The following is a 25507-nucleotide window of genomic DNA, read 5'->3' on the forward strand; positions in this document are numbered from 1 at the left end:
ATACCCTAGCAGAATTTGTGATTTTCTGGCCATTTGTCAGAGAATATGTATGATAACTCACAAACTTTGCTTTCACTCATGGTCAGGGCTTAAAGTGGTCCTGAAGAGGTGGTGGAACTACTTTTCCCTAACGCTGACACCCCCCTTACCCTCACCCCCTCATTAGGCAGAGTCTAGACCAGTGCCAGGGAATTTGCACACAGAACACAATCATATACACATTACACCACATGTAGTGCCTTTGAATTAAAATTAAATCACACAGTAGTGCCCCTTATACACAGTTGTGCTACTTATACACATCTGTCTCATTCACTCCAGCAGCTCCATGCCCTGTGTCTCTCCAGCAGCTTCCTCACCACTGAGTTCCTCCAGCCCCCTCTCACCCTGGGGAAGATTCTCTAAGCTAAAAATGCGGTAAAAACCGCATTATCAGGGTTTATTACCGCATTTTGGGATGAACTAAGCATCCCCCGCCGGGTTACCGCGGCGGGGGCATCGCCAGAAAAATGTGGCGATGCCCCATAGAAGCCTATGGGCTTCTAGCGCGACCCCCAGCCACCCCGCACCAACCCACCGCTGCCCCGCACAGACCCCTGCAGCCCCGCATCGCCCCCCACCCCCTCACCTGTGTCCGGGCAACACAGAGCTGTGCTGCCCGGACCTGTGACCTCCTCCTCCCTGCACTGATCCTCTTCCGGGTGCAGGGAGGAGGAGAGCCAGCCCCTCCTCAGCAGCAGCAGCAGCAGCCAGCAGCCGGGTAAGAGAGGGAGGGGGGAGCCGCCGGGTCCCGATTGGACCCGCTGACTCACTGCAAAGGACAGCTCTTAACACAAGAGCTGTCCTTTGCCATAATTATTGCATATGTTACAGCATATACGACAATTATGAATACGGTAGCCGGCGATAGGGGGCGGTAAGGGGGCGTGGATGTTAGAACATCCCCCCCCCCGTCTTCAGCAAGCACAGAGCCTGCTCCTCTTGGTGGCTCTTCTTCACTTCAGCGGTGGTGATGGCATGACATCACATATTTTTGTGTTGCAATTACTGTTCAGGGCAGTGGTAGAGGTGGAACTCAGTTCCCCCTACCATTAAAGGTGGTGGAACTCAGTTTCCCCCAGTTCCCCCTCACTTTAACCCCTGCTCATGGTTAGTGGTTGGGTGAAGCCATTTATTTTCAAACAACGGTGTTTACTCTTTTTAAATCATAATGACAACAGAAACTACCCAAATGACCCTGATCAAAAGTTTACATACCCTGGAGATTTTGGCCTGATAACATGCACACAAGTTGACACAAACGAGTTTGAATGGCTACTGAAGGGAACCATCCTCACCTGTGACCTTGTAATCAGTGTGTGTGTGTATAAAAGGTCAGTGAGTTTCTGGTCTCCAGAAAGACCCTTGCATCTTTCATCCAGTGCTGCACTGACATGTCTGGATTCTGAGTCATAAGGAAAGCTAAAGAATTGTCAAAGAATCTGCGGGAAAAAGGTAATTAAACTGTATAAAACAGGAAAGGGATATAAAAAGATATCCAAGCAATTGAGAATGCCAATCAGCAGTGTTCAAAGTGGAAAATGATGTATTCTGTGGAAACCAAATCACGGTCAGGTAGACAACAAAAATTTCAGCCCCAGGAAAACTGTTTGGGATGCAAAGAAAAATCCACAAATAAATTCAGCTGAAATACAGGACTCTCTGAAAAAAAGTGGTGTGGTTGGTTCAAGATACACAATAAGGAGGAATTTGAAGAAAAATGGGCTGCATGGTGGAGTCCCCAGAAGAAAGCCATTACTAGGCAAATGTCACAAAGCATCCCGCTTACAATACGCCAAACAGCACAGAGACAAGCCTCAAAACTTCTGAAACAGAGTCATTTGGAGTGATGAGCTCAAAATTTAACTTTTTGGCCACAACCATAAATGTTACATTTGGAGAGGAGTCAACAAGGCCTATGATGAAAGGTACACCATTCCTACTGTGAAACACGGAGGTGGATTGCTGATGTTTTGGGGATGTGTGAGCTACAAAGGCACTGGAAACTTGGTCAAAATTGATGGCAATGAATGCAGCATGTTATCAGAAAATACTAGAGGAAAATTTGCACTCATCAGCCCGAAAGCTATGCATGGGACGTACTTGGACGTTCCAACATGACAATAATACAAACCCCAAAGGCCAAGTCAACCTGTCATTGGCTACAACAGAATAAAGTGAAGGTTCTGGAGTGGCTATCTCAATCTCCTGACCTCAATATCATTTAGCCACTCTGGGGAGATCTGAAACGTGCAATTCATGCAAGATAGCCCAAGAATTTACAGGAACTAGAGGCTTTTGCCTAGAACAGGGGTGTCCAAACTTTTTGTGACGAGGGCCAGATTTGGTGAAGTGTAAATGTGTGGGGTCCGACCATTGAGCCTGACATTCTTTGAATCATTAATCACATCAGAATGGTCCCCCACTTTGCCCCCATTCACTCTATGTCCCCCAGCCTGCTCCTTCACCGTATTTCCTCCAGCCTGCCCCCATTCACTGTATGTCCCGCAGCCTGCCCCTCCTTCACTGTATGTCCCCCATTCACTGTATATTCCCCACTCTGCACCCATTCACTCTGTCCTCCAGCCTACCCCCTTCTCTTAATGTGCCTGCATTCATTGTATGTCCCCAAGCCTGACCCTCCTTCACTGTATGACTCCCATTCACTGTATGACCCCCATTCACTATGTACCCCAACTCTGCCCCCATTCACTGTATGTCCCCCAGCCTGCCCCTGCTCCCCCTTCTCTGAATGGCCATCACTGCCTCCATTCACTGTATGTCCCCCAGCCTGACCCTCCTTCACTGTATGTCCCCCACTCTGCCCCCTCCCTTCTCTATGTTTCCCAGCCCATTGTGTGAGCCAGAGGAAGGAGAGGCAAAGCAGGCACTGCAAAGACAGGAGATGCTTGGGCTCCCGCTTCTGCCCTCCTCCGCTCTACATGTTACGGGAGCAAGCTTCCCTCTTGCTGCCCCCCTCCCCAAACACTGCTGTCACTGTGATTGTGGAGTAGGGTGATATACAATTGCAGCAGCAGGGGTAGGACACCAAACACATCTGACTGTGGCGGTCAGCACCTCCTCACTGCAGCAGACAGCAAGGTAAAGGCGCGCTCGCCGGGGCCCCACCTTTAGTGTCCTGTGCTGTGCTTCCCACATCTGATGCTCTGCCCGCTTCCAGCTGGAGGCTGCGGGTCGCTTGAAATGACAGCACGGGCCGCAATTGGCCCCCAGCCTGACTTTGGACATGCCTGGCCTAGAAGAATGGGCAGCTTTACCATCTGAGGAAATAAAGAGCCTCATCTACAACTACCACAAAATACTTCTAGCTGTCATTGATGTTAAAGAGGGCAATACACAGTATTAAGAACTGGGGTATGTAAACTTTTGATCAGGGTCATTTGGGTAGTTTCTGTTGTCATTATGATTTAAAAAGAGTAAACACAGTTGTTTGACAACCACTAAGCATCAGTGAAAGAAAAGTGTGTGAGTTATCATTCATATTCTCTGACAAATGGCAAGAAAATCACAAATTCTGCTAGGGTATGTAAACTTATGAGCACAACTGTACATTGACTGACAAGGGCTAGGCGTTCCCCAAGGCTGCTCTGTGGCTGTGCAGGCAAATCATGTCACTCGGAGGATAACATAATGGAGCTGGAGGCGGATCCGTGCAGTCTCTGAGCCGGCCTCTCAAACTCCAGAGTTCCGGACAGCCTTCAGCACATAAAGACTGAGCAGAGGCAAGGCTCCTGGCAACCAACATCCCACCTCCTACCGCCTGATGTGACAGATAAGCAGAACTTGCTGAGAAGCTGCTGCACACACCCAGCTCCTATGGGGATGCGGTCATTTGGTCTACAGCATGATGGTCGACAGTCGTTAGGTCGACACCATTAGGTCGACATGGGAAAAGGTCAATATGGGTCTAGGTCGACATGGGAAAAGGTCAACATGGTTCTAGTTCGAAAGGTCATTAGTTCGACAGGTCATTAGTTTGACAGTGTCTAGGTCGACAGTCATAAGGTCGACATGGGGTTTTTCACTCTTTTTTTAACCGACATGTGCCGACAGGCGGTATTTCATGCCCTACCATCCACTTGGGCGTGGTGGGAGAATAAAATAGTGTGCCTGACGCATAGCAAGCGCATGTCGACTGTGTTGACAATCAGGTAAAAACATAGTGCAAAATCCCATGTAGACCTTTTGACTGTTGACCTAGACATTGTCGAACTAACGACCTGTCGAACTAATAACCTTTCCACCTAGAATCATGTCGACCTAGACCCATGTTGACCTAATGACTGTCGACCATCATGCTGTAGACCAAATGATCCAAACCCCTCCTATGGTGGATGTCACTGTGACATTAAAGACCTGTCAGGGAGGGGAGCAGTAGTAGCATGTACTACTGCTAATATATGTATATATTAACAACAATGAACTAATTTGCGGATGAATATGTGTCAGTTAATTGGTTGAACCACTAAAAACTGCAACTGATGAAAGATTAATAAAGAAACCTGGGTCATTCTTCCTACGTAGGAGTAAATTTACTAAAGCTTCTAAAAGTGAGGACTCAGTTCTCTTCTACATACCCTCCAACATCTGAATGGCAGAAATCGGTACACATTCGGTAAGGTGAGACAGTATTTTAACACATTGTTAAAGTTAAACCTTGCAATAAGCGGTTACTGGTAATCTATGCTTGCTTCTACTTTACCCAGTAATTAACCATTTGCAATAATGTAGGATGAATTCAATTATTTAAGGTAATTTTGAGGCCATTTGTCTCATGTATAGACAGTGATCACACTGTCAGGAGTGTCAGTGCCGCATCATGTATACCCAGCAGCAGATTCACTGTATTATATAAATAGTATATGCCTATCTCCATCAGCCAATCACAGGTCCCCTCTCTGTTTGTCTCCGCGCCGACCTCTTACACATACGAGCCGGCGACGCTGATTTGTGGGTGCCCCTGTTACCGGCGAATATGTGACATGTGTCCAGTGCTTCCACCCAGGCTGATGTTGGCCCATGGGACCCGGAGTAGAGAGGAGCACGGTGGCCGCAGGTGGGTGTCGTAAGATGGCTGCCGGTGTGACGGAGCAGCGGCAGCAGCCTGGTCCATCGCTGCAAGCCAATAGGAGCTTGCGGCCATCCAGACTAGGGAGAATTGATGACAGCATCGGACCAGGCTGCGTACGCTTCTTTGACTATACGGCAAAAACTAGATCCAGCCGGGCAGCGCATAGACAGCTCTCTCTGCCCAGCTGTCCATTCTTTAAAATCTGTACATTTGGCAAATTCGGTACAGTTGGAGGGTATGCTTCTAGCGCATCCTAATAATTATAGATATCATTAGTTGCTATGGGCAATATGCAGGCTTTTCACGTGAGAGCTGGGAACACACCTATAGATTTATCTGTCCAACCTGTCTGGTGGGAACAAAAATCTGGAAATGTATGGGAACAAATAACAATCAAAAACTTGCTCCCAAGTAAAAAACGGTCAGTTTTACAAAATGGTTAAATCAATCTGACCGAAAAAAAATGTATACAAACAATTGTTTTTTTGTTTTCCAGCATTTGGGAGGAATTTTTTCAATGTCTTTTGCTCCCATACATTTTCAGATTTTTGTTTCCATCAGACAGATTGGACAGATAAATCTGCTGGTGTATAGCATAAGCATGAAGCACGCACACACAGACAGTACACCGCTAGCAGAGAATTACCCGCCAGAATGTGTGGAGCGCCCATTGTTCAGTGACGTCACCCGGCCACTCCCCCTCCCCGCGCGCTCAGTGACGCTGTAAGCGGCGGTTTAAGGCGGTTGTCGGTGTGAGCGTTCTGAGCAGCAGCACCAGCACCGGACGCACGACAAGAGACCAGAGAGGTAAGGGCCCGCCCTGCGGCTGGAACGTGTGTGCTGTGTGTAGAGTGGGCTGTGAGGGGCGAGGAGGCGAAGCAGGCCCCCCTAAGCCGCCATTGTATTACGTTGGGTCGCGGACCGGCTTACCGGCTGTGTGATAGCGGCGAGCAAGATGGCGGAGCGGGACGGGGCACGGTGCGGGACTAGCTCCATATATCCGGTACATCGTATAGGTCAGGCGAGGAGAGCTCTCCATCCGCGCCGCCTGGTGCTCTGGCCGCCACCTGCATCCACCGGTCCCCTCCTCCATCTGTAGTGACCCGGGTCCCCTCCATCCTCTCCCCGCCCGTAGTGCCCGGGCCAGCCTTTGTATGTGTGGTGTGGTGGATCGGTGGTGGGGTGTCGCTGGGCGGGCGCGGGGTGGGGGATCTCCCCAGCTAGACTGTATTTGTGTTTCCTATTCCCACATGCATGTACTAAAGGTTTATGTATCTCACACACAGGATACATAGTGCCGCAGAGCGATAAGGTGACCAGATAATAGCTATTAAATGCAGGACAGTCTGGAAAAGCAGGTAGTAACATCTCTCTTGTATTACAGCTGTGTAAGTGATGGGGGCACTTGGCCTGCTCCCGCCATGTACTGGCCGCTGCGTGCTCGCTGCCGGCGCCCGGGGAAGCGGCCACACACAATGGTTACGGCGGCCACACACACGCACACAGGGCGCTGCACAGGGGCATCACTGGTGCCTGCCTGCTGCATGTGTGCGCGACGCATGCGCGGGATGGGGCGGGTTCTCCCGGGTAAGCGAGGAGGAGGCGGCGTTGCTGTGCAGGCACATAGCGGAGGACGGGCACGTACGCTGCACTGATCGGTAATGGGGGAGAAGGGGGCGATTGATGCCCACAGCGGACGCTGCATCGGGTAGAATGGAGTCCCGTTTCCGGGGGCGCTGCGCCGCACATCGCTGGTTTGGTATTGTACAGTGTCTGCTCCCTATGAGCTGTGCGGCCTCTGAGTGCGCGCTCCGACCGCTTATGGAGGATGCTGCTTCCCCTTGTAAAACAGTGTGACCCTGACATAGTGCTGCTGCTGCTGGCGCGCCTCATGCCTTACTGCAGGGGACAACATCACACCTTCCATAGAGCTCCATTGCAGAGGGACCCCCATATCTGCTGCTAGTTATAATGCTTCCAGCACTCTCTGGTTGTGCTGAGCAACTTGTCCACTCTTTGGAAGGTTTGATGTCTCTCCCTTTATCATGTATTTATGTAGCACCACAATCGGTTGCAGAGGGGTAATGTGTATTTCTTTTTTATGTTTATCTTTTTAAGCATGATCTTCATATGCATTAGCTTACTGTCACGATAGCCTCAATAGGACTGTTGTATGCAATAACTACCTAGATCTGTATCTGGTACATCATACCTCCCAACTTAAAGAACTGCTGCAGCTGGACAACTGCGCCGTGCCCAGAATGTGTGGCCTGTTGGCAAGGGGACTTGGCCTACAATTTGCATCATTCTATGAGGCCACACCCCTAGTTTGCCTCTGTATGGGCATGGACAGAGGCTGTGTGAGCTAGCTGTGCCACCAGCACTCCTGGCTGTGTGAATAGACCCTGTGCGCATGCATACAGTGTATTTGCAGCTGCACAGCAGGTGACAGGGGGAACTCACAACTGCCACCTCCCACTGCTGCAGGAACGTCTCCTAAAAAAATGGACAGTTGTGAGGTATGATACTTTAAGGCCTATTGTGGATATATATTCCATCTATGTCTAGTGTCTGTGTGTCTCAGAAACACTGCCATGTGTTGGCAGCAAGTGAAACTACATCTTTCTCTCTTACACATGCACAAACACAGAGGCAATCACAAGATAGCAGCTGGGGAATATGCCTAGGCCAAGAAAGTATGCTGATGAGGATGAGTGGCGAAAAGCAGCCGCAGAGAGAAAAAGAATAGCAAGAGCAAATCAAAGTGAAGAGACACGTGCTATTATTAAACACAAACATGCTGAACGGATGAGAATTATTAGAGCAAGTCAAAAGGAAGAGACACTTAATAACCAGCAAAGTGACGAAGAACAAAACAGTGGACTCATGGATATGGTGCGTGAGTTTTGTAATTCAAGACATTTTTGGGCAGAAAGGCCAGCTGATAGATTCACAGTGCACGTTTGCCCTGAGTAGTTTACTTGAAAGTAGCTGAAGTCTCATTCCTTGATCATTTTGTAAAGTAGTTCCATCTGTGTAAGCTGAGATCTATAGTATTCGGAACCGGTTGTATGTGCCATTAGCTAGCTTTCAAAGTAAGTCTGCTCAAAGCAAATTCTTTGAAAGCTAGTCTGCTACATTGTGATTGGCTCTGTTTATCCCTGAGAGAAAGATGTCACTCGCTGCCAAAGGATGGCAGCGTTTCGCAGACACAATCGGACACTAGACATAGAGATGTGTTTCTATGGTGATGTCAACTATATATGTTACTTTTATAAATGCGATCTACTTATGAGGTGTTGATACTGAGCTAACCTGTCAAGTTTTTTTTCAATCATACTTTCAAGGCTTTTTGTGGAGATAGATTAGATATACATATGTCTAGTGTCCGTGAGTCTCCAAAACACTGCCATCTGCTGCAGAGTGAAACTACCTTTCTCACACATGCTCAAACACAGAAGGTAGCAGACTAACTTTCGAAGCTTTTGCTACGAGCGGGATTACTAGTGTGTGTATTTATCTATATCTAGTGTCTGGTTGTGTCTCCGAAACACTGCCGTCTGTTTGCAGCAAGTGAAACTACATCTTTCTCTCACACATGATCAAATACAGTGCTAATCACAAGGTAGCGGCACTCACCAGGGTGAGAATATGCCTAGGCCAAGGAAGTATGCTGAGGAAGAATGGAGACAATCAAAGTGAAGACACACATGCTATTATTAACCACAAACATGCTGAACGGATGAGAATTATTAGATAGTCAGAGTGAAGAGACACTTGATAACCAGCAAAGTGATGAAGACAAAGTAACTGAACAATACAATGAACTCATGGATGTGGTGCGTGACTTTTTTTTTTGTAATTCAAGAACTTTTTCATGGCAGAAAGGCCAGCTGATAACATTCTTTCACAATGCACGTTTGCCCAGGTAGTTTATTTGGAAGTAGCTGAAATCTGTCTTCGATTATATGCTGAGATCTGTAGTATTTGGAACCGGTTGTACGTGCAATTGGCTGCATTGCTAGCTTTTGAAGCCTTTCTTCAAGCAGGCTTAATGTATATGTCTAGAGTCTGATTGTGTGTGTGTGTGTGTGTCTCTGAAACACTGCCATCTGTTGGCAGTGAGTGAAACCACAGCTTTCTCACACATGCACAAACAGAGGCAGTCCCAAGGTAGCAGCACTCACCAGGCTGGGAATATGCCTAGGCTAAGAAAGTATGCTGATGAGGAAGAGCAGGCAGAGAAAGATAGCCAGAGCAAATCAAAGTGAAGAAAGTCATGTTCTTAATAACCACCAAATTGCTGAACGGGTGAGTTTTTAGAGCAAGTCAAAGTGAAGACACCTGCATTAATAACCACAAAGTGCTGAGCAGCTGAGAATTACAAGAGATAATCAAAATGACGACACTAAAGCAGAAAATCATTAATTACAAGCAGCAAAAAGACTTGCTCGTGAGACACTTTCTTTGAATACAAGAACAAGATTGACTCTGGTGTCAAACTTGTGGCCCTCCAGCTGTTTTGGAACTACACATCCCAGCATGCCGTCACAGATTTTATATAATGGATTGCTAAAACGGTCAGTGCATGCTGGGATGTGTAGTTCCACAACAGCTGGAGGGCCATGAGTTTGACACCACTGTTCTAAAGGAAACTAGGACGCTAACAGAACAAAACAGTGGACACATGGATGTGGTGCTTGAGTTTTGTAATTCAAGAAACTTTTTGGCAGAAAGGCCAGCTGATATATAAAAAAAAAAAAAAAAAAATTCACAGTACACGTTTGCCCAGGGTAGTTTAGACGAAAGTAGTCTCATTCTTTGATCATTTTGTGAAGTAGTTCCATGTACTGTATAAGCTGATCTGTAGTATTGCGAACCGGTTGTATGTACAATTAGCTGCCTTACTAGATTTCAAAGCATTTGCTTTGAGCAGACTTGTATTAAGCCCACTTGAAGCAAATTCTTCGACAGTTAGTCTGAAACCTTGTGATTACATCTTTCTCAAACAGGCAGTCTCACTTGCCAACAGCTGGCAGTGTTTCGGAGACCCGCAATCAGACACTAGACCTAAAATATAGATGTGTTTTCTATGGCGATTTCAACAATATGTATGTTTCTTTTATAGATGCAATCTGCTTATGAGGTTTTAATGACACTGTGCGAATACAATTAACCTGTTAACAGGCTTTTTTCTCACCACCATCTCCCTTTTTTATTTTTTGTTCCCTCTTGGCGCTAAGCAGAAAATGGGGAAGAAGCAAAATGGAAAGGGCAAGAAAGTCGAGGAAGCGGAGCCCGAGGAATTTGTTGTAGAAAAAGTCCTAGACAGGCGTGTTGTGAATGGAAAGGTGGAATATTACCTGAAGTGGAAAGGTTTCACAGAGTAAGTGGCACAGGTGAACTTGCTAACTATTGTCAAAGATGGTGATACCCAGCGCATGGTCACTAAAAGCTGGTGTGGGGATTATCAATACCCAAATGTGTCACTGGCTAGAAAAATGATAAAAGTACCAGCGCCGCACAGTATGGTTTGATTAAATTCCCCTATGTCCTAAACAATGCATGTAAATTTATACTAAGTGTTTTTTGTTGCCTATGGGATTGATCCTATTACCTGCGGATGAATTGCCCGTGTGAATCACGGCATGGGCGTATTTTACCACTGGCTGAATTAGCTTAAAAGTGCTTGCAGCACCATACGTGTGCTCACCATTTTAAGCTAATTTGGCCCTGTGAAGGGTGCGAGTGTCTTAATTTGGGTGCCGTTTTCAGCGTTAAAACAGCACCCGAACAGCAAGTCGCACCCTTCGGTAAGATCAAACCCCACAACCCTTTTTCTCCCTTCATACTTAACCAAAACCAATTTAGTTGTATGCTTCTGACATTGTTAATTTACTTTGCACATTGTAGTATTTAAAAATTGTTACATAGAAACATAGAATTTGATGTCAGGTAAGAATCATTTGGCCCATCTAGTCTGCCCCTTTTTTATCCTTCAGGTAATCTCAACCCTTTTGATCCTTATTTCTTTGTAAGGATATTCATATGCCTATCCCAAGCATGTTTAAATTGTTCTACTGTCTTAGCCTCTACCACCTCAGATGGGAGGCTATTCCACTTATCCACTACTCTTTATGTGAAATAATTTTTTCTAACATTTCCCCTGAATATACCTCCTAGTTTCAGTGCATGTCCTTGTGTTCTATTGCTACTTTTGCTTTGAAGTAAATTTCCCTCCTGTACTATGTTAAAACCTTTCATATATTTGAATGAAGGGTTTTAACATAGTACAGGAGGGAAATTTTCTTGCACAATGTTCCCCCTTTCCACTGGCATCCGCCAGCGCAGGGAATCTGGCGGTTACCGGCGCTCACTAGGCTTGCCGGGGACAGAGCCGTGCTGCCGCGGAGTCACAACGCTAGGCAGCCGTTGGGCTACGCTGTGCACCTGTAAAATGTCCTGGTATGTTTACTGGTATTTGTTTTGCCTGTGGTAGGCAGGAGTCTCTTAATCCTGGTAAGCTACTAAACATGTCTGCTTATCTGGGATAATGGAATAGTACCCCGGCAAAGCAATTACCAATGGTCAGTGATTGCATCTGCCCCTTCAAGTGATGGCTTGTAAAGTTTAGGGGTTGTTGGTGGGATTTAGACACGTCTACTTTTCCTCTAGGAACCAGGGCGCCGCTGCACGGGTGCTTCATAAGGGGGGGTGGGGTTTGACTGGGCCCACCAACGTCACAAAAGGGGTGTACCTGGGCCGCGCTTTCATGGAAAGGGGTGGGCCCAGTCACTGCCATCACTGAAGGTTGCGGGCCCGGCACCTCCGAAGGCTCTGCACTACCGGAGAAATGCTGGGCTTCCCCAGTCACACTGGCGGTGTCGGAGGCAGGGCTGCTAGAGGGGCAGGGCGCGTTTTGCCCTTTAAAAATCAGGCAGGGTGCATCGCCCCGCTGAACAGCCTAGCGGGAACTCTACCAGTCAGTACTCTTCTCAAGCACACCTGTGTATCTTAAGGGCCCCATACATCAGTAATTGTGACAATTTTCAGATATGGAGATTGCCACAATAAATTTTAGATTTGTGGGCTCCCCTTTTGGCAATCCCAATCGATTGCTTAATCAGATTTTTAAACATGCTTAATAATCTGGTATTATCTGCGCATCTTTTTATGTGGGCATTCCCAATTCATCTTAATCTATTTACATTATGAACAGCTGAAATGACAATCGATTGGGCAACTTCCAGATATGAAGATGCAATCTTTAGATGGAAAAATCTGCCGATCACTGAAATAAATCTGTAATGTGTGGGCAAAGTCAGATTGTAAAATCCCTGTATCTGGAAATCCATAAATTGTGATTGCTGATGTATGGGGCCCATTAGATTCTTAAACCACTGTGAATGCAACTCAGATATATGCAGCACTTGAGTTATAGTTTACCAGGTAAATTCTAACCGTTCTATTTCACTTTATTCAACCCCAACTTTTTTTTTAATTTTTTTTTTTAGTGCGGACAATACTTGGGAACCAGAAGAGAACTTGGACTGTCCAGAGTTAATTGAAGCCTTTCTCAATTCTCAAAAGGCTGGCAAAGAAAAACCAGCAGATGGACCCAAGCGAAAGTCTGTATCAGACAGTGAGTCTGAAGACAGCAAAACAAAGAAGAAACGTGAATCGGTATGGCTTCTTTTTACCCTACCGTGAATCTATATTTGAACATCTTTCTATTATGTTGGTGAATCAAGTATCTCATTCACTTCACTTGTTAAATGTTGTAAGATTCAGTTTTTTGCTTCTTGACCGTTTTATTAAAACTTAATGAAACTATGAAAAGTAGTCTTCATTAGTCCCTAGAATTCTTGGCTCTTCATGTAGCTCAGTACTTATAAGGTCTCTTAGCAAAGCTAACACTGCAATTTTGCTTTTAAGCAATTGCATTCACACATGATAAAGTGCTTGTGTAGATTGTAAGCTTGCGAGCAGGACCCTCATACCTTTTGACTGTCTGTAACTACCCAGTTTGTTGTATCACTGTCTCCTATTGTAAAGCACAGCGGAATATGCTTCACTATATAAGAAACTGTAAATAAAGTGTGATTTCCATGTTAAATATATTTCAGGTTGACAAACCAAGAGGTTTTTCTAGAGGTTTAGATCCAGAAAGAATAATTGGAGCTACCGATAGCAGTGGTGAACTGATGTTTCTCATGAAATGGTGAGTACAAGATTGTTTTTGATAAGAATTTAGCAATGTTGGGTCATATTTTGCACGTTAACTTCTACATCTGTAGAAACAAATATTAAATCTAATGGCTATGTACTGTTAATATGCATGCACTCAAAGTTGGTGCTTACATTACTCTAGGTCACTGAAGAACAAAATCCACATTTAGAGTTTGAGACCAACTTAACAGCCATTTCTGATGCATTGCTTCTGTACTTTCATAAGCTGAGCATGTTGTTGTAATTGGAATTAAAGTCATTTCTAGAAGCCTTTCCTTAGTCAAGTTGTCATGGGTGAATAAGTTGGCATGGTGTGAATATCCTATGTGTAGTTAGTGACAATGTGCGACACCACACCTTACTGCTGATATAGATACCCTGACATCTGTGCTCTGTATGGAGTGTAAAGAAAAATCTGCAGTTTGCCACTAGTTACCAGAGAAAGGGCAGTGAAGATGGCATTTTATTCCCGCTAAGTGTTTTGAATTTCAGAAGTGTTCGTATCAATCAATTTAAGATTTTTTTTTTGTACTTGTGTATTATCTGGGTGCCCATCGCATACCACTAATTAAGGTATGCGATGGGACCCGATTTCCAGGCGCACAGACCCGCACTGTGCGATAAAATATTGCATGCCATTAGAAATGCGTTCGCCATGCTTCGGGTGGCCGTTGATAGTGGGGGTGGCGTTAACAATGGGGGTGCATTTAACATAGTAATCGCCCATCAGGGTGCCTGTACAATTAAAAATTGGGTCCAAAACTGTCGTATGATGGAAATGTTGGGCGCCCAGATAATACACAAGTACACCTTATTATTTTTTTATTTTTTTTTTGGTGTGCAATTAAGAATTTACTTGTTAGCCTTCTGCCTTGGGTATCTGCCCTCTGGCTTATTAAATATGTATGCAAAGAATTTCTAAATAATAATAAACTTGTATTATAAGTAATCTTCTGAATGTGCTTTGCAAGGTAACAAGTAGCTTCTCCTCCAGCATGTCCGGTGACTGCTAAAATGTTGGTATCCTGAACATGTTTGTTAGATCAGTCATCGATGATTGGAACTAATAAGCATCAGTTTTCTGCTTTGCTGCGTTCAGTTGGTCACGACTTGCGGTATCTCCCTTCACATTTAAATTCCGCTAAGTATCCACTATTAACACTATAGGTGGCAATTCCATTGTTTCTGGTGCCCCCTGCTGGGCATCTAAATGAAATGGCACCCAAAGAAGCAATTTAGTTGTTGCTCTGTATGGTCACCTATAGGCTCGCCCCAAAGCACTAGTTCTATCTGCACTAATCCTCTAAATCAGTGGTTAGGGCTCCTGCATCATGGAGTTTGCATGCTGCACCTCAGCAGGTCTTCCTGGCTAAAAGGCTTTTCTTGGCAGGGCAACAATTGAATTGCTTCCTTTTGCACTCCCTAGTGGTATGGAACCTCCCCCTATAGCTGCCATATTTAAAGACTGGTTTCAACACTATCGTTCTGTGATCTAATGGTTGTACCAACATGGTTTCACTTAAAATTTTGTTTTTCTTCTTTACAGGAAAGACTCAGACGAAGCAGACTTGGTTCCTGCAAAAGAAGCAAATATGAAATGTCCTCAGGTTGTAATTGCATTTTATGAAGAAAGACTAACATGGCACTCCTGTCCAGAAGATGAAGCACAGTAAAATCTCTGCTATTTACATGTAGACTTTGTTTTTTTTTATTGACTTTTTGGCCACTTGACTCTACTTAAGAGTTACTTTTTTTTATTTTTTTTTCTCTCCTGAATAAACCACACCAGTAATTCGGCTGAATGTGGCCCTACGAAATGTACATGGTCTATATAGAACCTTTAATACTTAAATGTATTTGCGGTTTAGGCTTTTTTTAACTCTTCGATCTACTGAAGTCAGAGTATCTATAATGCATACTTGCAAGTGTTTTTGTAATCCTTCAGTTGATGTGCATGTAATACTATAGCCCCATCTTTCCTAGGTTAGTAGCTCCAGTCCCTGCTTCGTTGGAAGCTGTCTGGAGGACTTTGTAGTAAGTGGAATGTTACCTAATTGTATATTGTTTACTTCAATGTAAATACTGGTGAGCAGTGTTCAATAAATAGTTTTATATTCTCAAAATTGTGTATTTAAAGAATTTTTAAAGTACACTTGGGGTGGGGGTCTCTCCTACATGCTAGTCTTGATGTATTACGGTTACATATTAGTGTTAATGTAGTACTGTAAACATTGTCTTTTGTAATTCTGAAATGGAACCTATTAAACCAGTGAGACTGCAATGTTAATTGGTGCCATCGTCCTGCTTTAGGGGTCTATTCATCATTTCTTCAAAAGCATGTGAAAATGATCACCTAAATTTTGTATAAATTGTCACTGCGATTTAAAGGTAGCACATGAGTTCTAACTGATACTGCATGCTTATTTCAGCCCTGTTCTTGTTCTGGCCTGCTGTCCACACTACTAGTATGGCAGCCTAATTTTAGTTTATCTCTGAAAATACACATTTTTCAGTGTTTCACTGTGTGCACCTTTGCCATCGGATGGCATGTACTTTCTCCCACTGCTTCTGTGCGACCGGGACTCATTACCTTAGATGAGTATTCATTAGGATTCCTCCACCATATATTTATTTTTTTTGTGACCTTTTTATGATTTGGTTCAAAACATTTGTAGGTACTTGTGTATTATCACTGCGCCCACGATATTAAGTCATACGACATATAGTCGCATCGCATGCCATACACCTGATGCACAGCAATGCGAATTTAAATTGTATAAGCCCCCTATATGATTTTTAATTGTATGATCACCCTAATGGGGGCTTACAATGTTAAATGCACCCCCACTATGAACGCCAACCCGAAGCGTGGCAAGGGGCGGTGGTACACGTCCTCCGACTTTTTCATACCCCCACTATCCATGTCGGCATGGAGTTCATTTTATATAGTGTGGTGAGCCACCGAGCCCGAAGCGTGGCGAGCGCACTCGTATTACTTTACATGTATTCCGCGTCCTCACGGGGCGTGCTGCGCCCGCCACGCTTCGGGCTCGGTGGCTCGCCACACTATACAAAATAAACTCCACGCCAACATGGATAGTGGGGGTATGAAAAGGTCTGAGGACGCGTGCCGCCGCCGCTCGCCCCGCTTGAGGTTGGCATTGATAGTGGGGGAGCTTTTAACATACTAAGCACTCCTCACGTTTAATTATCTTTTTAGGGGGCACTTTTAACACTGAAAAACCCATTAGGGTGCTTATACAATTTTAAATCGCCATACAATGCGATGGTATAAAATTGAAAATTGTATAACATCGCCTGCCATTGCGTAACGTCGCATCGCATACCATTGTATGCTTTATGGTCTGCGATGGGTGCCGTGCTAGTACACAAGTACCCATTTATAGATTTATTAAATGAGATGTGCAGGAAACCACTTTGCTCTATACCACAAATAAACATTATTTGACTTGACACATTTTTTGAAGATAACTGCAATGTTATTTTTTTATCTTCTGTACAATGTTTTAAAATCTCATTCCTTTCCTGCAACAGGAAAGGGAGTTCATGTAACTGCGGAGAATGACTGATCTAGGGTCTGAACTTCATGTGGCTGAGGAGTAGGCAGTAGTATGGGCAGACATAGGAAGTTGATGCAAATGTGTTGGATGGACAAAGTTCCATGTCGATAGTAAACTACCCATCTGCTTTAAATAAAGCGACTATTGGCATAGTTTATTTTTATTAACAGTTCCTTGTATAGCACATACATATTACGCAACAGTGCATGTTTTCCAGGCAACCTGTGGATCTAGAGTAGGAATGAATGCAGCAGGTTTGAAAATGTGACCGTTGGTATTGACTACAGTTGTGCACCAGCTAGGTGATCTGGAAAACATGGACCGTTGGTAGATCTCGAGGAATGGTTTGGCCACCCCTGCTTTACAGAGACTATTTGAACAATCACATCAGTCCCTGCCCCAGTGGAGTTTACAATCAATATTCCCTACCACATGTACACACACAAATTGTAGGGTTAATTTTTGTTGGAAGTCAATTAACCTATCCGTATATCTTTAGATTGTGGGAGGAAACCGGAGTAAACCCACACAAGCACAGGGAGAATATACAAACTCTGCACAGTTAGGGCCATGGTGGGGATCAAACCCATGACCTCAGTGCTGAGGCAGTAATGCTAACCATTACACCGTCCGTGCTGCATAGTTTATTTTAAATATGCAAAAAAAGTATTCAAGCCTTCATTGAATCATACCACAACCTTCCCCCAAAGGAAATTTGCATGCTTAGCTTTGAGGCAAGCTTAACCCTCTGAGTGCCAATGTTACTGTGAGGTGCAAAATATCCACTAAAAGTGCCAGCCTTGCTCAGACTGTTTTTGGGCACATTATTTAATTAAACTTAAGAGCATTTGCCAGCAATATCTAAACTGGTTTTATATTCCTGGACTATGGCCCTGGCATTTTAAGCAGCCATTTTGCACATCTTACAGCAATGTTGGCACTGAAAGGATTCATATCAAAACCACTAGTAAAGGGGCATACACATGAATTGTTTGCTGTTTTCTTAGCAATCCTACTAGATCACTTAAAGTAAGCACAGATTGCCCCTTGGTGATGCGCGGTTCTGCCTGTCTATCACCTGCTTAATTCCGTGCATGCAGTCAAATTGCTTAGCAAGTGACTGTAAATCCCTCTGTCCAGAATGAGCGACTGCGGTTTACATCATCCTGAACAACCACACTTTATTGCTCACCACACATCACTGCATGTGCATATGGGTGATCTGGGCATCAGGAAATTGCCTACCCTAAATAGCTTAGGAAAAAGCGCTTAGCATACATCTCAACGTATGTATGCCCCTTAAGAATTTAGCTGTGCGGGGTGTCCTAATCACATAGGCCTGTAGATGGCTCTGTAGAAAAGCATAGAGCTGAATTAAGTAGGTTTTACAAGAATGTTTGAACAGTCTGCCTGCTCCTCAGCAGTGTCTCCAGACTAATATTTCATAGAGTATACTCCAATAAATGCTTTATTATACCAGTTTAATATGATTTATTAAAACTTAGTATTTTTTTTTTTTTCTTTGTTTGAATTGGTTGTGATCTTTTTAAATGGGTAAACATTTGAACAATATGTAGTGGTGGATGTATTGGAGGATTATACCTTAATGCATTTATCTAAAGAAGGCAATGATTTGTGGAATGGGTCAGCCATATAATGACTATCCCAACGATCATGTCTAGGCCCAGGGAACCCTCACTTTAGCGTTGGGGGCCTACTTCGCTGTTTCTGGGTTCTGTCACATGCTTTTGGAAGAATTCAGTTTGTAGACCGACATGTGAGGGCTTTATAAATGTATATACAGTTTCTATCTTTTAGGTTTAATGTTAATGTGTTCTATTCATACTGAAATATCAGTGCAGGTGGTTAACTCTAGAGTGCATCTAGAAAGTATTCACAGCGCTTCACTTTTTCCATGGTTTGTTATAGCCTTATTCTAAAATGCGATAATTTTTTTCCCCCTCAAAATTCTACATACGATACCTCATAATGACAATGTGAAAAGTTTTTAAATATTTTTTTAGCTTTGTTGTAACAGATGGAGGGAGTTATATAAAAGTGTTTCTGGGTCCATACTATATCTCCCCATTAATGTCTCTACTAATCTCCAAACTTTAATGGCCTGCTTTACTATCGGGGACCATTTATTTTTCATATTGCCAGATAGGAAGATTTGTAATGGGGTGTGTCCTTGGGATACATATTCTGCCAGTGCTTCAATCATGTCACTCTCTACCCCCCCCCCCCCTTTTAACCCACATTTTTATAGATGTAATTTGCGAGGAAAGATAATATAACCAGAACTCTGGTAATGCCAACACACCGTTTTCCTTGTCTCTCGATAGTATGTTTTGTCTTAAGTCTGATTTTTTTTTTTTTTTTTTTTTATTTCCCCATAGGAGGGAGGAGATGAAGCCCTCCACAGTTTTAAATGTGCGCCGTGGTAGATAGAGGGGAATGCTGTACTATATACAAGAGTTTGGGTTGAATAACCATTTTGACAAGGTTAACTCGACCTGTCAGAGCAGCAATCTGGCCCAGCGTTTGATTTTCTATTTAATATATTCAATTTGGGGGTTTATATTGAGGGCTTCAAATTTTGATATGTCCCTAGATATCCATATTCCAAGGTATTTGAATTCATCCATTTGCTCAATGCTCAAAAACAATTCAAACTATTCCAAAATAACCACGGTTTTTGGAATTCGGATATGGGATACTCAACCTGTACAACATAAATGCAAGAATACCTCCATTCAATTATAAAAATATTCCAAAATACTGAATAATCCATTATCTAAATCTTCTGGTCCCAACTATTTTGGATAAGGGATACTTTAACTGTACAGCCTCACATCTTCTTGAAAAATGATGTCACAAGCTTGGCACACCTATATTTGGGCAGTTTCACCCATTTCTCTTTAACATTTCAAGTTGGATTGGAAGCGTTTGTGCACAGCCATTTTAGATCTCTCCAGAGATGTTTAATCTGATGTATGTGCCCCACTCCAGGACATTCTGAGATGTTGGCTGTGTGCTTAAGGTTGTTCTGTTCAAAGATTAATCATCTTCCAAGTATGAAGTCAAGCACTCTGGAGTAGGTTTTCATATAACTTGCTATATTCATCTTTGCCTCTATCCTGATAGTCTCCCAGTTCCTGCCGCTGAAAAACATCCCCAGAGCACGATGCCACCACAACCATGTTTCACTGTAGGCATGGTATTGGCTGGTGATGAGCAGTGCCTGGATTCTTTCATGATGCTTGGCATTAATGCCAAAGTGTTAAATCTTTGTCTCATCAGACCAGAGTATTTTGTTTCTTATGGCATCTTCAAGTGCAGTTTAACAGACTCCAGGCAGGCTGTCCTGTGGTTTCTGTTTGGCCACTCTTCCATACAGGCCTGAATGGTGGGTTGCTGCAGAGACGGTTGTCCTTATGGAAAGTTAACCTCTCCACAGATGAATGCTGTTGCTCTGATAGTGACCATCGGGTTCTTGATCACCTCTCTGACTTGGGCCTTTATCCTTTTGATCGCTGAGTTTAGATGGCCGGCCAGTTATAGTTAGTCCTGGTGGTTATGAACTTATTATGGATGATGGAGGCTACTGTACGCTTTGGTACCTTCAAAGAAGCAGATATTTTTCTGTACCCTTCCCTATATTTGTGCCTAAGGACAATACCGTATAGAAGGTCTACAGACTATTCCTTTTGACCTCAATGTCTGGTTTGTGCTCTGACTTGCACTAGCAAATGTGGGACTATTTCTTTTTTAAATATAGTAGTGTGCCTTTCCAAATTATGTCCAATCACCTAAATTTACCACAGGTGGACTCCAATTAAGCTGTAGAAACCACTCCAAGGATGATCAGTGGAAACAAGATGCACCCAAGTTACATTTTGAGCTTCATGGCAAAGGCTGTGAATTCTTATGGGATTTCTTAGTTTTTTTTATTTATTAAATCTCAACTTTTTATGTCATTAGGGGGTGTTTTGTGTAGAATTTTGAGGGCGAAAAAGTATTTATTATATTTTGGAGTAAGGCTGTAACTGCACAAGTGCTGTAAATACTTTCTGGATGTGCTGTATATATTGGGTTATGTATGTGGCAGCAATGAGGGAGGTGGGGTTACCATCTGCTGCATGTTATCCCTCTGGATAAGTCAATCACTGCTTGATATGGTCTGATGTGGGGGTCATTCTATCCATTCGGCAACACCTGGAGACATACTGTTGCATGTTGAACACCTGAAACTATCGCGTATCGTAAACTATTATGGTATATAGTCATTAACATTGCAGATCTTCCTAGGATCACGTCACAGCCAACTTTAAGGTTGACGCACATGACGTTGACAACCAATAGGTTAACTAGAAATGAGCGCATCCAGATCGCCCAGATCCAGACACCCGTGAACGCAGGCAAATGTTGTTGTCATCCCTCATCGGATTCTCGTGAGATGCAAACTCGATATAAGTTCCCTCCTGCCATCTTCACTCCAGCATTGGAGAGTGTTGAGGGAGGGTGTGCTGTGTGGCTCTAGGAAGCTGGCATGAGGTGGCTGACCTAGTGGCAATGGTGGTGTCCAGTCCTGTGATCCTGTGCAGCTATAGTTCATGCAGTTTTGTGTACTGCCATATAAATCCATTGTACAGTCTCAAAAAATAAAACTTCTCTTTTAATCTGTCTTTTTTTTTTTTTTTTTCAGGCTTTGCTGTGTCTGTGGGGTTAGGGGTACACTCTCCTGTGCCACCCACTTAGCATAGTCAGCCAGCTACTTCAGTGCAACCTTTTGGCCTAAAAACAACATTGTGAGGTGTTCAGGAGGAATGCAGTTGGAATTCTGGCGTTCAAAATCCCGACATGGGCGAAATCCTGACACTTTCTCCCTTCGTGGGTGTCCACGACACCCATAGAGGGAGAATAAATTAGTGTGCCGAGCACAGCAAGGCACCAGGTCTGCTGCGTGGCCAGCGAGCCCGCAAGGGGGTGATTCACTCCCCCCCCCCCCCCCCCCCCTTGGTGGCATTTTGAATGTAATCCGTTCAACATTAAGTGGAAATTAATGTTGTTGAGGATAATGATAGTGTAGGAGCAAAAAAAACCTGAATTTCTGTGATTTTTTTTTAGCGATTTTAATGCCCACCTCCACCCCCTGCCCCCCCCCCCAAAAATAAAAAATAAACGATCCAAAACACGAATGTATCACACAATGTTTAATGCTTGCATTAGTGATGCGCAACACCATGTTGGTGGTGGGCATTCCAGCACTGGGAAGGGCAGAAGGTGACAGCGTGGAGTTTCCGGGGTAACCCGGCGGTGCTGGGGTGGCAGCCGGAAGAGATATGAGGTAGGAGCAGTGCCGGATACTGGCTGCCCTATCTCTGCTTCTGCTAGCTACCTTCCTGCTCAGGTAACCAGTGAGTGCGTACTTGCAGCTTTTGTGCCTGCCAGCTGCTAGATATAACTAACAGGATAGCGGTAACTCCATGGCACTGGGATCTATGCACTACTACACTGTGGGGTAGAGGTCTGCTGTGTGTCGCTGGGTGGGAGGGTTACACCTACAGTGTGTTACTGCAATTAACATTTTCTGTTAACTCTAAAGGTGAGTACACATGGGTGCAATTTCGTGTAAAATCGCTGGGAATATGGTCGCTGAGCGATAAATCGCCAGCTGCGTGCTCCCGTGTGCACTGCCTAATGGCCGCAGGAGCATGCTCCTGCGACCAGCGGCTTTCCCCGGCGATCGCTGTGCCGGGAGGTCAGTGCCGGGGAGATGAGCGTTGATCTCCCCAGCCCCGTGCCGCTGCTCCCTCCCTCCCATCAAAGTGACAGCAGCAGCAGCTGCTGCTGCGCTCCCCCTCCGCCCCGTAGCAGTGTCTCTTTTTCATCGCTGATGAAAAGGAGACACAGGGCAATATGATTGCTGGGGATATATTGCTAGCAATATATCCCCAGCAATCATATTACCCCGTGTGTACACAGCATAATTCTTAGTATACATAACAAATGAGTATACTCCAAACATATGAATATCTTCTATGCATAAAGTGTTACTAAATTTGAAGATATGTCTCTATGTAATATCAGGGAAGGGGAAGAGTCTTGGGGGGAGAATCAAGATTAAACCGTAACACCCTCCCCCATCTGGCGGCTTCAACAGCTGTGTATAAGGGGCACTATTGTATGGTGTAATGTGAATTGATACTATTATGTGGCCACACCCCTTCCCACCTAAATTTATGGTGAGCAAGGAGGAGGCTTCTGTATGTGCCATGGCTGGGGTGAAGGGGAGAGGAGTAATTAGTCCGTTGGGACCCAAAAAAAAGTTACTATGTTTTGGGGTTTTTGCAATCACTGGTCCTGAGTGATAACTTTTACGGTATTGTCTGGTGTGTACACTTAATATAGTTAACAATCCCCCTCTCTTATCTGCACATGTACAGACGAGGCAGGTTTTCTTTAATGACTGCCATGTTGCATTGTGGCCGTTGCTCCCTTCCCTACCTGCAAGTGTGTATGCACTTGCCAAGTAGGGTCCCTGTCACCAATCAGAATATGCCATAGCCAACAGTGCACTTTAAATACTGTACTTCCCACAGAAGATATTGTCTATAAGGGCATAAGATGTTTTATAGGCAACTATCACTATAGATTTAGAAATATCAAATAAAGCACCTCTAGGTTGTACCGAACTTCATGTATCAAATTCCTATTTCCATATAGATTCACTTTCTAGCCAGGACCCGGTACTTGTGTATTATCACAGCACCCATCGCATCACATGCCACTAATTAAGGTATGCGATGGGACCCGATTTGAGCCTTTCCCCGGGCTTCAGTATACAATTTTAATATCGCATCGCATGCCATTATAATGGAATGTGATGCGACGCGATCATGCCCGATTTGGGCTTATTCCCATGTTAAATGCGCCTTCCCGACCCGATTTTTAATTGTATACCCACCCTGATGGGTAATGACTATGTTAAATGCCCCCCACCCCCATTGTTAACGCCACCCCACTATCAACGCCAACCTGAAGCATGGCGAGCGCAGCGGTATGCGTCCTCCGACCTTTTCATACCCCCTTGTCGGCGTGGAGTTGATTTTATATAGTGTGGCGAGCGCACTGAGCCCGAAGCGTGGCGAGCGGTTGCGGAATATATGTGAAGTCATCCGCATCCCCTCGCGGGGCTCGATACGCTTCGGGCTTGCCACACTATATAAATTCAACTCCATGCCGACGTGGATAGTGGGGGTATGAAAAGGTCGAAGGACGCGTACCGCCGCCCCTCGCGGGCTCGCGCTCGCCACACTTTGGGTTGGCGTTGATAGTGGGGTGGCGTTAACAATGGGGGGGCATTTAACATAGTCATTACCCATCAGGGTGGGTGTACAATCAAAAATCGGGTCTGGGGGGGCATTAAACATAGGAATCAAGCATCTGGGTGCCTGTACAATTAAAAATCGGGTCCAATCGCTTTTTGGTTGTACAATGCCCTACGATGGAAAATGTGGGCGCTGTGATAATACACAAGTACCCAGGACCGTTTTTATGGTTACCTATATAACCATTTCTCTTTCAATGGTCCTGGTGACACAGCTTCACATTGGGATGTAGGAGGGTCCGCAGGAGCCAGGCACCTATCCTAAAGAAAAACAATGTAAGCGGCGCTTCAGAAACTACAAGTCAAGTATCAAAATAAAATTTATTTTTACGTATAAAAAACAATAAATACAAAATACAGTACCACCGGCCGGCAGAAAATATAGTTACCCCAACATATATGTAAACGGAATATATATTATTAAAAAGACATAATTACTACGTGGTTAATTAGCTTTTCCACAATTAGAATATTCCAGCTCATCAACCCAACTGGGTTATTTTGCTTTTTATAAAGGGCTCTTTTTTTTTTTATAGCCTTAGATGAAGTTTTTTGTAAACAACACAGCAATGTCCTGTTTAATTCAGGGAGGATTAGTAACACTCTTATCCAGCATCAAGCGAATTTGACAAGCCAATTAGTCATTCATTCTTAGGCAATTTACTGAGTCCTTTTAGACCCAGCAAAGACAGCGTTGTTAGTGCTTATTCAACCAGCAGAGTTAGTAAGAAATAGCTGCTATACTTAAGCTTTTAGTTGAACCCAGGCAGGAAGGTTGAAATTCTACTTCGCTGGGGATGCAGTTCACCTAGAGCGGGTCCCCCGGCTGCTGGTGTTACCGATTCTCGCAGCCCTCTATGGGACTCCCAGCTCTGGTACTGATGTCTCACGTTCCGAGTGGTAGGGGTGGAATGCAGCTCACCTGGAGCGGGTCCCCGGCTGCTGGTCTTCCCGTGTTAATGCAGCCTTTTCTAGGACTCTCAGCTCCGGCGTTGGTTTCCCCGGCTCGAGTGGTGACAATTTGCGGAAGTGACGGCAAATGGATGACGCGTTTCCCCGCCTTCAATACGTCAGCGGCTTCATCTGAAGCCGCTGACGTATTGAAGGCGGGGAAACGCGTCATCCATTTGCCGTCACTTCCGCAAATGAATGACTAATTGGCTTGTCAAATTC

The 25507-nt window shown here is 44.5% G+C and overlaps 1 protein-coding gene across 8 annotated transcripts; it reads left to right on the plus strand.

Moving 5' to 3' along the window:
* The first annotated feature begins 5785 nt into the window (after positions 1-5785).
* CBX3 (chromobox 3) lies at positions 5786-15647 on the plus strand. Of its 8 annotated transcripts, XM_083188922.1 has the most exons (7): positions 5832-5938; positions 6418-6489; positions 7782-8026; positions 10378-10517; positions 12646-12814; positions 13258-13352; positions 14907-15647. In XM_083188922.1, exons 3-7 carry the CDS (start codon positions 7811-7813, stop codon positions 15031-15033), a joined length of 747 nt encoding a protein of 248 aa, XP_083045048.1. In that variant the 5' UTR covers positions 5832-5938; positions 6418-6489; positions 7782-7810; the 3' UTR covers positions 15034-15647. The 8 variants fall into 8 exon arrangements, with proteins under 8 accessions (XP_083045053.1, XP_083045049.1, XP_083045050.1 ...); XM_083188923.1 differs by lacking the exon at positions 7782-8026 and having other exon boundaries at positions 5787-5938; positions 10375-10517; XM_083188924.1 differs by lacking the exon at positions 7782-8026 and having other exon boundaries at positions 5787-5938.
* The last annotated feature ends 9860 nt before the right edge of the window (positions 15648-25507 follow it).

Source organism: Crinia signifera, chromosome 5 (assembly GCF_055691185.1).
Source record: "Crinia signifera chromosome 5, ASM5569118v1, whole genome shotgun sequence".
NCBI lineage: Eukaryota > Metazoa > Chordata > Amphibia > Anura > Myobatrachidae > Crinia > Crinia signifera.

Excerpts from the sequence above, each read along its gene's own strand:
- CBX3 (XM_083188922.1), top strand. The coding sequence starts at position 7,811 with ATGCCTAGGCCAAGAAAGTATGCTGATGAGGATGAGTGGCGAAAAGCA. Across the intron at positions 8,027-10,377 it reads ACAGTGGACTCATGGATATG|AAAATGGGGAAGAAGCAAAA; the intron begins GTGCGTGAGTTT and ends GGCGCTAAGCAG. Across the intron at positions 10,518-12,645 it reads AAGTGGAAAGGTTTCACAGA|TGCGGACAATACTTGGGAAC; the intron begins GTAAGTGGCACA and ends TTTTTTTTTTAG.